General features: G+C 44.5%; 1 protein-coding gene across 4 annotated transcripts in view; it reads left to right on the top strand.

Moving 5' to 3' along the window:
* Positions 1 to 11,536, top strand: part of ETV1 (ETS variant transcription factor 1) — a 154,846-nt gene extending 143,310 nt beyond the window's left edge. For all 4 annotated transcript variants that reach the window (XM_038741303.1, XM_038741295.1, XM_038741311.1 and 1 more), the window contains 2 exons: positions 4,386 to 4,487; positions 11,038 to 11,536. In XM_038741303.1, coding sequence (XP_038597231.1) covers positions 4,386 to 4,487; positions 11,038 to 11,253 — 318 coding nt within the window. In that variant the 3' untranslated portion in view covers positions 11,254 to 11,536. The remainder of the gene's footprint in view (positions 1 to 4,385; positions 4,488 to 11,037) is intronic.
* Positions 11,537 to 15,407: the final 3,871 nt, after the last annotated feature.

Genomic DNA, 15,407 nt, shown 5'->3' with positions numbered 1-15,407 from the left:
CCAGTGGAAGTCACTCTGTCTTGGTCCCTCTGTGAGTAATGAGTTAAATCTATACGGAAGCATAAATTCTGTTTACAAGTCACTGTGGTCTCTGCAGCCCCCTGAAGCAGTAGTAGTATCCACCCTACTTATTGAGCACCTCATGTGAGCAGAGCAATGTACTAGATGCTTGGGGAATGTATGGAAGACATTGAAGATACAATCGTGGCTTTCATAGAGCTAGCGCTGAGGTAATAACAGATTAATCAGATTAGACACAGCCTCTTTCCCACATGGGGCTCACAGTCTTAATCCCTATTTTACATGTGAGGTAACTGAAGCCCAGAGAAGGGAAGTGACTTGCCCAAGGTCACACAGCTGACAAGTGGCGGAGCTGGGATTAGAACTCAGATCCTTCTGAATCCCAGGCCCGTGCTCTCTTCACAAGGTCACATTGCTTCTCATTCATTCATTCATTCATTCAATTGTATTTATTGAGCGCTTACTATGTGCAGAGCACTGTACTAAGCGCTTGGGAAGTACAGGTTGGCAACATATAACCATCGAGGATACTATGTCATTATGACTGTGTCCAATTGGATCATTCTGTTTCTTCTCCCGCACTTAGCACACAGTACTTGGCACATGGTAAGAGCTTAACAAATAGCACATTAATTATTACTGTTACCTTTCCAGAGAAGAAGGCTCAGTGGCAAAAAGTAAGCTCACCTTTCTCCAGCCAAAAATGCAGCGATAGCTTCTTTTGTTTGTTAATGAGGATGCTGACAATTCTCTGAGGAAAACTCAGCTTAAGTAATAGTGTCTAGGTTCTATAAGGTATTTTGTGTTTTAAGAGGTGTGTGAGACACAGAGTCAAACGAGGCCGAAGAGAGAAGGAAAACGATTAATCAGAGTAAAAATAAAAATTTGCTGTAGCATGATGGGAGTCGGGGCCCTAAGTAGCCTAACGGAAAGAGCGCGGGCCTGGGATTCAGGGACCTGAATTCTAATTCTGGCCAGCCATCGGCCCACTCTGTTACCTTGGGCAAGTCAGAGAAGCAGCGTGGCTCAGTAGAAAGAGCACGGGCTTTGGAGTCAGGTCATGGGTTCAAATCCCGTCTCCGGCAATTGTCAGCTGTGTGACTTTGGGCAAATCACTTAATTTCTCTGGGCCTCAGTTACCTCACCTGTAAAATGGGGATTAAGACCGTGAGCCCCCCGTGGGACAACCTGATCACCTTGTAACCTCCCCAGCGCTTAGAACAGTGCTTTGCACATTGTAAGTGCTTAATAAATGCCATCATTATTATTATTATTATAAGTCCTTCAACTTTTCTGTGCCTCACTTTCCTCATCTGACAAGTGGGGATGAAATACCTGTTTTCCCACTTAGACTGTGAGCCCGCTGTAGGACGGGAACTGTACCTAACCTGATTCTCTTGTACCTGCCCCATTGCAAAGCGCAATACTTGGCACCCAGAAAGTACTTAACCAGTACCGCATTTTTATTATGATTAGGACACCAGCCATCCCGAGGAAGAAATGGCTAGTGCGAGCCAGACAGAAGAGCCCAACCACCTATCCCCAACCAAGAATTTTTCTTGGCACTTTTCATTTATGCTAAATATCTATTAAACTGGGAGCACCTCGAAATATAAACTGCTTCTAGGAGCCAACATTACCTGACCCAAAATATTACCTTTTTCTAGGCAGACAAGCTCTTGACAGCTTGAAAGTCTTTGTTGGTGCTAAGAGGAGGCAAAAAGAATAGCTTTGGAGATCCAGTCCAAATAAACACAAAGCAAAAGTGAAATAAGAGAAAGTGATTTGCAAATCAAGGTCTCAGTTCAGCCAAACTGAGTTAATCCAGATATTTTTCTTGGGCTTTTGTGAGGAGAATTGCCGTGCCGTAACTCAGGGACTGTTTTGCAGTTGGTTACCTGCTGCCTTGGAACCCTCACTCAAATCAAGACCAGGAAAATGACAATCCTGATTAATTATAATGATTATGGTATTTAAGTGCTTTGCTATGTGCCAAGCACTGTGGTAAATGTAATACAGTCAGTTCAGCCACACACAAGCCTCACAGTCTAAACAGCGGAGGGGAAAAGATATTTCATCCCCCTTTTACAGACAAAGAAATTTAGGATTAAAGAATTTAAGGCACTTGCCAAAGTCACACAGAGAGATCTCCGAGCATCTTGGGAAGCAGCATAGTCTAGTGGAAAGATCTATGTGCCAAGCACTGTGGTAAATGTAATACAGTCAATTCAGCCACACACAAACCTCACAGTCCAAATAGGGGAGGGGAAAAATGGTATTTCATCCCCCTTTTACAGACAAAGAAATTTAGGAATAAAGAATTTAAGCGACTTGCCAAAGTCACACAGAGAGTTCTCTGAGCATCTTGAGAAGCAGCATAGTCTAGCGGAAAGAGCTCAGCCCAGGGAATCAGAGGACATGGGTTCTAATTCTGACTCCACCACTTGTCTCCTATGTGACCTTGGGCAAGTCACGACACCCCCCGTACCTCAGTTTCCTCATCTGTAAAATGGGGATTGAGACAGTGCCCCATGTGGGACGTGGACTGTGTCCACCCTGATTAGTTTGTAGTCCTTGTATCTCCCCCAATGTTTCACAAATACCACAAAAAATGGTGGGGGAGAGCTTAGGAGCTGTGTGAATTTGTGGGGTGGGGAGATCAGCACTCCAGACCACCTGGACTTTTTTCATACCGTGTTGGGTTTTGGACTGACCAGGGTGGGGGGATCCAGCCTAGAGAAGAAATGTCGCTTAGTGGATAAGAGCATGGGCTTGGGAAGGGATTTTCATCCCAGGTCTGCGACTTTTCTGTTTTATGACCTTGGGCAAGTGGACCACTTACGTCATCTTTAAAATAAGGATCGAGACTGTGATCCCCACAAGGGACAGGGACTGCGTCCAACTCGATTTGCTTGTTTCCACCCCAGCGCTTAGTAGAGCGCCCGGCACAAAATAAATGCTTAACAAATACCGTCGTCAGTATTATTATATTATTGGACTTTTGAGATGGGATCGGCCTTTATTTCACATGGCCAGGCCACATGATATCTATTTTACGTGGGCTAAGGAGTCAGCAGGCCTGAGTTCTAATCCTGACTCTGCCAGTTGCCTGCTGGGTGGTCCTGGGTAAGTCACTTCACTTGCTAAAATACAATGCAGTGCTCTGCACACAGTAAGAGCTCCAAATGGGACAGGGACCATTTCCCATCTGATCATTTTCTATCTACCTCAGAGTTGTCAAGGATTAAGCCCACCACAAATATTGTTATTATTATTGTTGTTGTTTGTTGTCATTAATGTTTACCATTATTATTAATGACAGGAACAGATTCATTTGTAATTGCAGAAATTACCTGATCCTAAACATTGCCTTGTTTCTGGGCAGACAAACTCTATACAGCATGAAAGTCCTTGTTGGTGATCAGAGGAGGTAAACAGAGTAACTTTGGCGTTCCATTCCAAATAAACACAAAGTATAAATGAAATAAGAGAAACCTGTTTAAAAATCACTCCCCCCCCCCCCCCCCATTTTTCTTTTCAAGGAATTTTAGTGTTCTGGAGGATTTTTTTTTTTAATCCTCTTGCTTTCGTTAAAGCTAAGAAACTTTTCAGTAAGTAGCAAAACAGACCTTACCACATTACAGTTTCTCCTCTTGTGGAATCTGATTATGACCTTTTTCATAACCTTCTTATTTTTAGCCCTCCATTACCATCCACTTAATGAATAGCTAATTCCTGGATTTAGGGTGGACTCCCTGTGTGGTTCTTATCCTCCTGCAGGCTGCATCAATGGTTCGCCGTTGAGTTCATTAATTTGTAAATCGTTTTCCCCTATTGTACGCAGTGTGCCTCTTGCTCCCTGATCTGCAGAGCCAGGAGCCGAATGGGATGTTCCTTGTCTTACTTTCATAATGGGCTCAGTATTGCCCGCTTGAAAACACAACCACTCCGCTTCCTGCACCCAACTAGAGATTCTGTGTTGACATGAACCTTGAACTACAGGGTGGAAGAATGAAAAGGGAGAAAAGCAGGCGATACCTCAGCAAAGCCGAGTGAAGAAAGAGTTTTCCTCACTTTGGCAATTCCCCGGACTATTCATTCGCTTTGTAAATACATCCCCTTATTTCCATTTAATTCTGTACCCAAAACAGAACGACAAAGAGGTCTATTGTAACGTTTCAGGGTGATGATTGCATGCCTGGTTTAGAAAGCATACTGGGACACAGGAAATTCAGGTCACGGCGACCTTTGTCTCTTTACTTATGTCTTCAACCTGCAAAGGTTGTGTACTTTAAAAGAAAAAGAATGCTTGTTAGCTCCGTTTAACAATCCAATGTTTCTAATTTTTTTTTTTTTTCGGCCAGGTGGCACGTCGCTGGGGTATTCAGAAAAACAGGCCAGCTATGAACTACGATAAACTCAGCCGTTCGCTCCGCTATTATTATGAAAAGGGAATCATGCAGAAGGTGAGAAGGCCGTGACTGCAGCATTAAAATGCACTGCATTGTCGAGGGTTAATTTGTATACGTCACGCCACAAAACCCAACAATGTGCTCCTTCCTGAAGCGAGGCAAGCTTAGCTTAGTTCTCATTTCAGGGGTACAGCACCCCTGCCTGCATATGGGGATGAATATGAGAACTGAGAGACGATCCTTGAAAATTTGGATTGAGGGGATCTAGAGGAAATTTCCTCTAGAGAATTTTTATTGTTTGCCAGTGGTGGATCTGCCACTTGGATTCAAGTCCAGAGAAAAAGTCCCATGTCTGGACAAATTGCAGGTATTTTTCCCTCTAGGCTACAGGCTTATTGCGGGCAGGGAATGTGTCTTTTATAATGTTGTGTTGTACTCTCCCAAGTGCTTAGTACAGTACCCTGGACACAGTAAGTGCTCAGTAAATACAGTTAACCGATTGATAGTGAATCAACAGCAAGGCCTAATCAATCAATCAATCAATCAATCGTATTTATTGAGCGCTTACTGTGTGCAGAGCACTGTACTAAGCGCTTGGGAAGTACAAGTTGGCAACATATAGAGACAGTCCCTACCCAGCAGTGGGCTCACAGTCTTAAAGGGGGAGACAGAACAAAACCAAACATACTAACAAAATAAAATAAATAGAATAGATATGTACAAGTAAAATAAATAAATAAATAAATAGAGTAATAAATATGTGCAAACATATATATATACATATATACAGGTGCTGTGGGGAAGGGAAGGAGGTAAGGTGGGGGGATGGAGAGGGGGACGAGGGGGAGGGAAGGAAGGGGCTCAGTCTGGGAAGGCCTCCTGGAGGAGGTGAGCTCTCAGTAGGGCCTGGAAGGGAGGAAGAGATGGAAAGAGCACGGGCCTAAGGAGTTAGAGGACCTGAATTCCAATCCCACCTTTGCCATCTACTTTCTGTGTGACGCTGGGAAAGTCACTTAACTTCTCTGGGCTTTAGTTTCCTCATCGGTAAAATGGGGATTCAATATCTGTACTCTCTCCTGCTTTGACTGTGAGCCCTATGTGGGACAGTGACTGCGTCCTACCTGATTATCTTCTATCTCCCCCAGCGCTTAGTACAAGGCTTGACACATAGTAAGCGCGTTACAAATGTCACAATTATTATAATGTTTTCAAACAGTCTGCAGAGCGATCTCTTTCTGTTACTTGGATTCTGCTTTGTTATTTTAGTCAGCTTAAGTCAGTCGGTCAATCGTATTTATTGAGCGCTTACTGTGCGCAGAGCACTGTACTCAGCACTGGGGAGAGTACAGTAGAACAGTCACATTCCCTGCCACAATGAGTTTACAATCTAAAGAGGGAAAATGTCTATCGTCTGCCCAACTTCTTTGCATCCTTCTCAAATAAGCCTTTGACCTTGATGGGGGTTAAGGAAAGCCAGGAATGGGATCACAGTTGGGAATCCTTAAGAACCCTCTTCACAATAAGACTAATGGTGTTTTTCAGGGCTTACTATGTGCCAAGCACTGTACTAAGCACTAAGCACTTTTAGACTGTGAGCCCACTGTTGGGTAGGGACTGTCTCTATATGTTGCCAACTTGTACTTCCCAAGCGCTTAGTACAGTGCTCTGCACACAGTAAGCGCTCAATAAATATGATTGATTGATTGATTGATAGAAGATCATCAGGTTAGACACACATGTGTCTGTGCCATATGGGACTCTCAGTGTAAGAGGTATTGTGAACAGGTATTTATCCCCCTCTTCCAGATGAGGAAACACAGGTACAGAGAAGTGAAGTGGCTTGCCCAAGGTCACTCAGCAGACATTCGAGCAGCGTGGCTCAGTGGAAAGAGCCTGGGCTTTGGAGTCAGAGGTCATGGGTTCAAATCCCGGCTCCACCAATTGTCAGCTGTGTGACTTTGGGCAAGTCGCTTAACTTCTCTGTGCCTCAGTTCCCTCATCTGTAAAATGGGGATTAAGACTGTGAGCCCCACGTGGGGCAACCTGATCACCTTGTAACCCCCCAGCGCTTAGAACAGTGCTTTGCACATAGTAAGCGCTTAACAAATACCATTATTATTATTATTATTATTATTATTATTATTATTATTATTATGTGGCAGAGCCAGAACAAGAACTTGGGTCTCTGGACTCCCAGTCCTGTCCTATTTCCACCAGACACACTGTCAGGGCTGTCAGCGAGATGGCCTAGAGAATTGTCTTCCAAGAAGCAGAATAGCCTAGGGGCAAGAGCCCCCTCCTCCCCCTCCCCATCCCCCCAGCCTTACCTCCTTCCCCACCCCACCGCACCTGTATATATGTTTGTACAGATTTATTACTCTATTTATTTATTTATCTTACTTCTACATATTAATTCTATTTATTTTATTTTGTTAATATGTCTTGTTTTGTTGTCCGTCTCCCCCTTCTAGACTGTGAGCCCGCTGTTGGGTAGGGACCGTCTCTATATGTTGCCAACTTGGACTTCCCAAGCGCTTAGTCCAGTGCTGTGCACACAGTAAGCGCTCAGTAAATACGGTTGAATGAATGAATGAAAGACCCTGGGCTTGGGAGTCAGAGGTCGTGGGTTCTAATCCCAGATCTGCCACCTGTCTGCTCTGTGACCTTGGACTAGCCACTTAACCTCTCTGTGCCTCAGTTACCACATCTAAAAAATGGGGATGAAGACTGTGAGCCCCACGTGGGGCAACCTGATTACCTTGGATCTACCCCAGTGCTTAGTGCAGTGCTTAGTGAGCGCTTTAAACAAACACCATTATTATTACTAAGCTCACCGTGGGCAGGGAGCTTGTCTGCCGACTCTGTTATAGCGTACTCTCCCATGTGCTTCGTACAGTGCCGTGCACACAGTGAGTGTTCAATAAGTGCAAATGATTGACACGTTATTGTTGTTGTTTGTTGTCATTAATGTTTACCATTATTATTAATGACAGGAACAGATTCATTTATAATTGCAGAAATTACCTGATCCTAAACATTGCCTTGTTTCTGGGATTGAGGGAACAACAGAGCCCAAGGTGGAATTCTAGTGGTGCCCCTAGTGTGTGACTTGATGGGAAAAGTTGGGAGACCAGTAGTAGTAATGGTATTTATTGAGCGGCTACTTGGGTATCTATTTTATATCAATGTCCATCTCCCGCTCTGGACTCTAAACCTTCTGTGGGCAGGGAACGTGTCCACCAACTCCATGACATTGTACTCTCCCAAGCCCTTAGTACAGAGCTCAGCACACAGTCAGTGCTCAGTAAGTACCATGATCATGCTGATGATGAAGAAAGAGAAGCAGCAAGGCCTAGTGGCAAAAGCAGTCAGAGGATGTGAGTTCTGATCCTGGCCCTGCCATTTGTCTGCTGTGTGACCTTGGGCAAGTCGCTTAATTTTTCTGGGCCTCAGTTACCTCATCTGTAAAATGGGGATTAAGACCGTGGGACAACCTGATTACCTTGTATCTACCCCCAACACTTAGAACAGTGCTAAGCACATAGTAAGCACTTAGCAGATACCCTAATTAATTAATTGTTTGAACAATTTGTACTTCCCAAGCGCTTAGTACAGTGCCCTGCACACAGTAAGCGCTCAATAAATACGATTGATGATGATGATGATGATGATTGATTGGTGCAGTACAGCATGAGCGGGGATAACATATAATAAGAACGGGGACAACATATAATAATAATAATGATGGTATTTGTTAAAGTGTTTACTATGTGCAGAGCACTGTTCTAAGCGCTGGGGAGGTTACAGGGTGATCAGGTTGTCCCACGGGGGGCTCACAGTTTTAATCCCCATTTTACAGATGAGGTAACTGATGCACAGCCAAGTGAAGTAACTTGCCCAAAGTCACACAGCTGACAGTTGGCGGAGCTGGGATTTGAACCCATGACCTCTGACTCCAAAGCCCGGGCTCTTTACACTGAGCCATGCTGCTTCTCCACATTTCCTACCCACACTGAGTGTATTCTCTTAACCGAGGTGACAGAGAAATGCTTGCGAATCAAACAAATAATAAAGAGTAGAGGGTCAGATATGAGGAATGACCTACCAGAATTCCTTCCCCAAAACAAACATGGCATAGCACCGAGCCTGAGCTCAATAACTCAATAACTATTTTTTTCATCTGTCTCCCCGTTAACTTTCAGCTCCCCAACTCCATTATATTGTCCACACCTCTGCAGAAAGAAAGTGCTCAATAGATAATAGATTACTTGATAATAATCAATAGATAACTTCATTGATTGCTTTCTACTACTACTACTACTACTACTACTAACAATAATAATAATAATAATAATAATTATGGTATTTGTTAAACGCTTACTATGTGCAAAGCACTGTTCTAAGCACTGGGGACGTTACCAGGTGATCAGGGTGTCCCATGGGGGGCTCACAGTTTTAATCCCCATTTTACAGATGAGGGAACTGAGGCACAGAGAATAATAATAATAATGATGGCATTTATTAAGCGCTTACTATATGCAAAGCACTGTTCTAAGCTCTGGGGAGGTTACAAGGTGATCAGGTTGTCCCACATAGGACTCACAGTCTTCATCCCCATTTTTACAGATGAGGTAACTGAGGCCCAGAGAAGTGAAGTGACTTGCCCAAAGTCACACAGCTGACAGTTGGCAGAGCCGGGATTTGAACCCATGACCTCTGACTCCAAAGCCTGTGGTCTTTCCAATGAGCCACACTGCTTCATTCATTCACTCAGTCATATTTATTGAGCACTTGCTGTGTGCGGAGCACTGTACTAAGCTCTTGGGAGCTACTACTACTGCACTATAACCAAAAACAGACACATTCGCTGCCCACAATGAGCTTCGCCACTTGTCAGCTGTGTGACCTTGGGCAAGCCACTTAACGTCTCTGTGCCTCAGTTGCCATATCTGTAAAGTGGGAATTAAGAATGTGAGCCCCAAGTGGGACAACCTGATCACCTTGTACCCCCCCCAGTGCTTAGAACAGTGCTTTGCACAAAGTAAGCGCTTAACAAATGCCACCATTATTATAGTCTAAAGGGGGAGACAGACATTAATAGAAATAAATGAATTAGAGATATATGCATAAGTGGTGTGGGGCTGGGAAGGAGGACGTATAAAGGGAGCAAGTCAGGACGATGCAGAAAGGGATGGGGGGAAGAGGAAAGGAGGGCTTAGTCAGGGAAGGCCTCTCGGAGGAGATGTATCTTCAATAAGGCTTTGAAAGTAGGGAGAGTCATTGTCCGTCAAATTTGAGGAGGGAGGACGTTTCAGGCCAGAGGCAGCATATGGGCGAGGGCTTGGCAGAGAGATAGATAACAGATAAAGGTACACTGAGGTACTTCTACAACTACTACTACTATTAATCCCACCACTACCCTCCCAGAATTGGGCCAGAGTGGATTGGAGAGCCTTGTACCCTCCAGCACACAAATAAAGTGGTCCACTCTTGGCCCTGGCCTGCTTCTATATAGTAAAATCTTGTCCTCTGCATTTTCACGACAGCTTCTCCATTGTATCTGGCTTTTGGCAGCGCCTGCCTCATTGCCTGCCTCAGAGATGTGGTGAACAAGTGACTTTATTGTAAAGCGCCCTTCTTTGCCAAGAAATAATCTCTCCTCTACCCCTCCACTTTTCCACCTTCACGGGCTGCCCTCCTTCCCCCAAACCGAAATCCATTTCTCCTTCCTGCCTGCTTGCAGGATACGGTTTCTTCTCCCTCTCGGCTCACACACACGGGGACTCCATTTCCGCTCAGCCGTTCCTCACCGGTGCAAGTGCGTCCTCTTCCCCCTAGACTGGGAGCTCGTGGTAGGCAGGAATTACGTCCGTTATATTGTTGCCGTCCACTCCCAAATGCTCAGTACAGTGCTCTGCACGCAGTGAGCCACTCAATGAATACCACTGACTGATTGATTCCCGATGTTTTCCATGTTCTCCCCGGGCCAGGGAGAGAGGTTGGTTTCTGTTGAGCTCAGAGGCCTTCCCTGACTAAGCCGCCCTTTCCTCTTTTCCCACTCCTTTCTGCGATGCGCTGACTTGCTCCCTTTTAATAATAATAATAATAATAATGATAGCATTTATTAAGCGCTTACTATGTGTAAAGCACTGTTCTAAGCGCTGGGGAGGTTACAAGGTGATCAGGATGTCCCACTGGGGGCTCACAGTCTTAATCCCCCTTTTACAGATGAGGTAACTGAGGCACAGAGAAGTTAAGTGACTTGCCCAAAGTCACACAGCTGACAAGCGGCGGAGGCGGGGTTTGAACCCGTGACCTCTGACTCCAAAGCCCACGCTCTTTCCACTGAGCCACACTGCTTTTTTCTTCCCTCCCCCCCTCCCAGCCTCACAACATTTATGTCTGTCATTGAGTTTTGTACATTAACATGTGTCTCCCCACTGTGGACTGTGAGCTGGTTGTGGGCAGGGAGTCCGTCCGTTGATCGTCCTGTTGTAATCCCCCGAGTGCTTAGTACGGTGCTCCGCACGCAGTAAGTGCTCAATAACTACAGCTGAATGAATGAGTAAATGAATGAATGAACTCAGTCTTCCCTTTTCCCCAGGTGGCGGGAGAGAGATACGTCTACAAATTTGTGTGCGACCCCGAAGCCCTTTTCTCCATGGCCTTCCCAGACAACCAGCGCCCGTTGCTGAAGACGGACATGGAACGCCACATCAACGAAGAGGACACCGTGCCCCTGTCCCACTTTGACGAGAGCATGGCGTACGTTCAGGAAGGGGGCTGCTGCAACCCGTACAACGAAGGCTACGTGTACTAACGTGCGCGCTGACGTGTACACGCCAACAGCAGTGACAGTGAAGGGGCGGGGAGGGGAAAGGAAGAGCCATCTCCCTGAGCTCTTCCCTTTCCACGAGATACGGAGAAAAGCTGAATTCACTTCGTTCGTTTTCTTTTTGTTTGTTGTTTTGTTTTTTTTTTTAATAGTACACGAAAGGGGGCTCTTCCTGTTACATTATTCCTATGGTCTGCCATGGACAGCGCACTTTATTTGAAGGGGGAGGGAAGGAATCTAAACATTTGTCTATGTAATAGGAAGGAAAGGGGCGGGTGGGAGGGGATTTCCTTTTTACTTAAGCTTGGGCTGGGAACAAACAGGTTTTGAGTACAATGAAGCTATATCATGTCTGTTTTGTTTCATATCAGCATAAGATATTGTACATTTTCTCTGGGTATCCATGGTACAGTTAATTCTCATTGTGTAAATAACCATTTGGATCATAGTTAAAGAGAAATTCCTCCTCTTTGGCCAGGATTCTGAAGAAACGCCCACAGTCAGAATTTCCTTGTGAGGAGTGACTGATTTTGCACCTTTCTTTGGGAGGAAAATAAAGGGTCTTTAAGGATTGCTTTTATCATTCCGTGTGGGTTTAGTTTTTTTTTTGTTTTGTTTTGTTCTTTTTTGGGGGGAGAGGGGGAGGGGACGGTTGGCATGCCTTTTTTTTCCCCCTAAACATAGCTCACGGTGGATTCGCACAGAACAAGACGTTCCGTTCTCTCAGACAGAGTAACCGCCCAAACCGACCGAGGAGCAGAATCCCAACTCTAGCTCCAACCCAACCCCAAGGTTGTACCGTGACGTGTCACGATTGTCGTTCAAATTGAGCTCCTCTAGTCTTTGACCTGCTCCAGAGTCCGTTCCATCGAAATCCCGACACCCGGCGGGCCTTCATGCCGGCGTTAGAGATGGGATCGCGATAGGGACAAAACCAATACTTTCCTTCCGTTTCCTCGGGTACCGACATCCGTTATTTCCTCAATGGGAATTAACTGTACTAAGTCGCCTCTCTAATTCTGCTGTTCTAGCTACAGCAAGCACTCCTTGAGAAGATTATCCAATACACTAAATAGGTACTTTAGGAATTTTTAGACACGGTACCCATTGATATGCATTTAAGCCTTTTACTGCTGTGTTATGTTGATAACATATATAAATACTAGATAATGCTAATGCTTCTGCTGCTGTCTTTTCTGTAATATTCTCTTTGATGCTGAATTTACTATGACCATTTATAAGCAATGCTGTAACTACAGGTAGCATTTCAGGACAAAATAGATGACTTGAACCATTTATTGCTTAGAAAATAGCTTTCGCCCGAGCTGTGCTATAAGCAGCTTTTATGCGCATCAACGAATGAATAGTAAAGCTTGAGCTTGCTAAGGGAACTCTACGGAAACTTTTGTTAACTTTCTGTGGGGCGGAGACTTCCGTACGAACTGTCAGAGAATACCACGAAGTCGCCGTATGATGTCCTAGTGCCGGCACTGATAACACTCCATCCACTAGTTTTGGACACTCAATGTAAATGTGATCGATTATGTTTGGAAGACAATTTAAAGTTTTAATTTTTTTTTAAATCGTTTTTTTTTCTTCTTTCTCTTCAGAGGGGCAATCATGAAAGCAGGACGTGGTTTCTTTCCATTAGATTGTTGGGTTTTTTTAAGTGAGAAAATGTTGTGCTTGACTATTTATAATCACCTTTCTGAAAGTTATGCTTACTGAGTTAAAGGAAGGCAAGGGTGAGCTGAGCGATTCGGTGAGATGCCAACACGCGGTACTTCGGCGTGGATGGTTTGAGATTCGGTGGCAGGTTGTCAAAAGAAATATTCCTAGCCAAAATTCCACCAAGGACAACACTGAAGAACATAGGCAAGGACAGAGAAAGCCCCGAGCAGTGATTCGACCTTTTAGCGAGCAGGGATTAAGGGTCCCAGGTAAGAATGAACATCTGTGTGATTTGTTTAATCCGCCTCCCAACACATCGCAGACCCTTGAGCTCTTAGGGACGAGGGGCCCTCTGTGAATTCAGTGAAAGTTCTGTGCACAGAGAAACTCTTCGTGTGTCAACACGCCTTACTAGCCCCGACCTTCCTATCTATGTCGAACTGTAATCTTGTGGACAACTGTGGCACTTAAAGTACAAATAAGAAATAGAACTCGACGTTCAGTTTATCCGGACGGGATTTTGGAAGTAGCCAGCCGGGGAGATACTTCTGTCGGAGAATTCGTTTGGGGTCGTAAATGCTTGTGGAGGAGCACTGACTGGGGAATCTCAGCAATGGGGTTAGTTAGGGGAACAAAGGAAGGCGCTGCATTAATTATATAATATTTAAAGAAAAAATATATATTATGCTGTATAAGGTAGTGACTCACTGAACAATCAATCGGTCCAAAACGGAATTTCCCAGCAAAGGAAGAAAAATATTTCATTGAACTAACTCTTCGGAAAAAAAAAATGTACCTAAAGGTTTATTTAAAGTTCTGTTTTTATTCCTCTTTTTTGTTTATTTTTTTTCCAGGTAGATTAATAAATCTGGCAGCTGATTTCTGCAAGGTTGTTGCGTTGTGGATTTCTAATTGAATAGATCCTCACAGACCAAACCGACCCCTCGGTAAATCTTCCTGTGAACCTGTGGGGGGGGAGGTGGGGGGTGGCGGGAATAAAGCCAAACAAATCCTCCTTTGCCCCATGACAGGCTCAATAAGAAATTATTAATACTGAACAAAAAGTCACTGTAAGGAAAGAACATTTGATTGAAGATAGAAAAAAGCACAAATGTCACGCAATAGGAGTCACTGAAGAAGTTTCCACGCAAGAATTGTGCTGGTACAAAAGACATTTGTAGGGGAAAGAAAAAAATGGCAGGATGATTCTCAAGGCATTTAAAGACACAGGAACCTAGGGTTAGTTTTCAAACACATTCTCCCAACACACCTTAAGTACCTCACTTGTTTTCAGTCATCCAAGGCTACTCACCTCTAAGACCGTAGAAGGTAGGAGGAATATTTTCTTTGAAATGTTGCTCCACTCGTGTGCTTTGAGATGGCCCTAAATCAATCAGTGGTATTTATTGAGTGCTTACTGTGTGCAGAGCACTGAAGTTTGTGCTTGGGAGAGAACAATACAGTAGAGTTGGTCGACACATTCCCTCCCCACACTCGTTTTCAGTCATCCAAGGCTACTCACCTCTATAAGACCGTAGAAGTTAGGAGGAATATTTTCTTTGAAATGTTGCTCCACTCGTGTGCTTTGAAATGGCCCTAAATCAATCAGTGGTATTCACTGAGTGCTTACTGTGTGCAGAGCACTGAAGTTTGTGCTTGGGAGAGAACAATACAGCAGAGTTGGTTGACACATTCCCTCCCCACACTCGTTTTCAGTCGTCCAAGGCTACTCACCTCTATAAGACCGTAGAAGTTAGGAGGAATATTTTCTTTGAAATGTTGCTCCACTCATGTGCTTTGAGATGGCCCTAAATCAGTCAGTGGTATTTATTGAGTGCTTACTGTGTGCAGAGCACTGAAGTTCGTGCTTGGGAGAGAACAATACAGTAGAGTTGGTCGTCACATTCCCTCCCCACACTCGTTTTCAGTCATCCAAGGCTACTCACCTCCATAAGACCGTAGAAGGTAGGAGGAATATTTTCTTTGAAATGTTTCTCCACTCGTGTGCTTCGAGATGGCCCTAAATCAATCAGTGGTATTTATTGGGTGCTTACTGTGTGCAGAGCACTGAAGTTTGTGCTTGGGAGAGAACAATACAGTAGAGTTGGTCGGCACATTCCCTCCCCACACTAGTTTTCAGTCATCATCAATCGTATTTATTTAGCGCTTACTGTGTGCAGAGCACTGTACTAAGCGCTTGGGAAGTACAAGTTGCTTGGCAGAGAACAATACAGCAGAGTTGGTCGACACATTCCCTCCCCACACTTGTTTTCAGTCATCCAAGGCTACTCACCCCTATAAGACTGTAGAAGTTAGAAGGAATATTTTCTTTGAAATGTTGCTCCACTCGTGTGCTTCGAGATGGCCCTAAATCAATCAGTGGTATTTATTGGGTGCTTACTGTGTGCAGAGCACTGAAGTTCGTGCTTGGGAGAGAACAATACAGCAGAGTTGGTTGACACATTCCC

This window comes from Tachyglossus aculeatus, chromosome 2, assembly GCF_015852505.1.
Source record: "Tachyglossus aculeatus isolate mTacAcu1 chromosome 2, mTacAcu1.pri, whole genome shotgun sequence".
NCBI lineage: Eukaryota > Metazoa > Chordata > Mammalia > Monotremata > Tachyglossidae > Tachyglossus > Tachyglossus aculeatus.
This window is presented reverse-complemented; position numbering and strand designations above follow the sequence as displayed.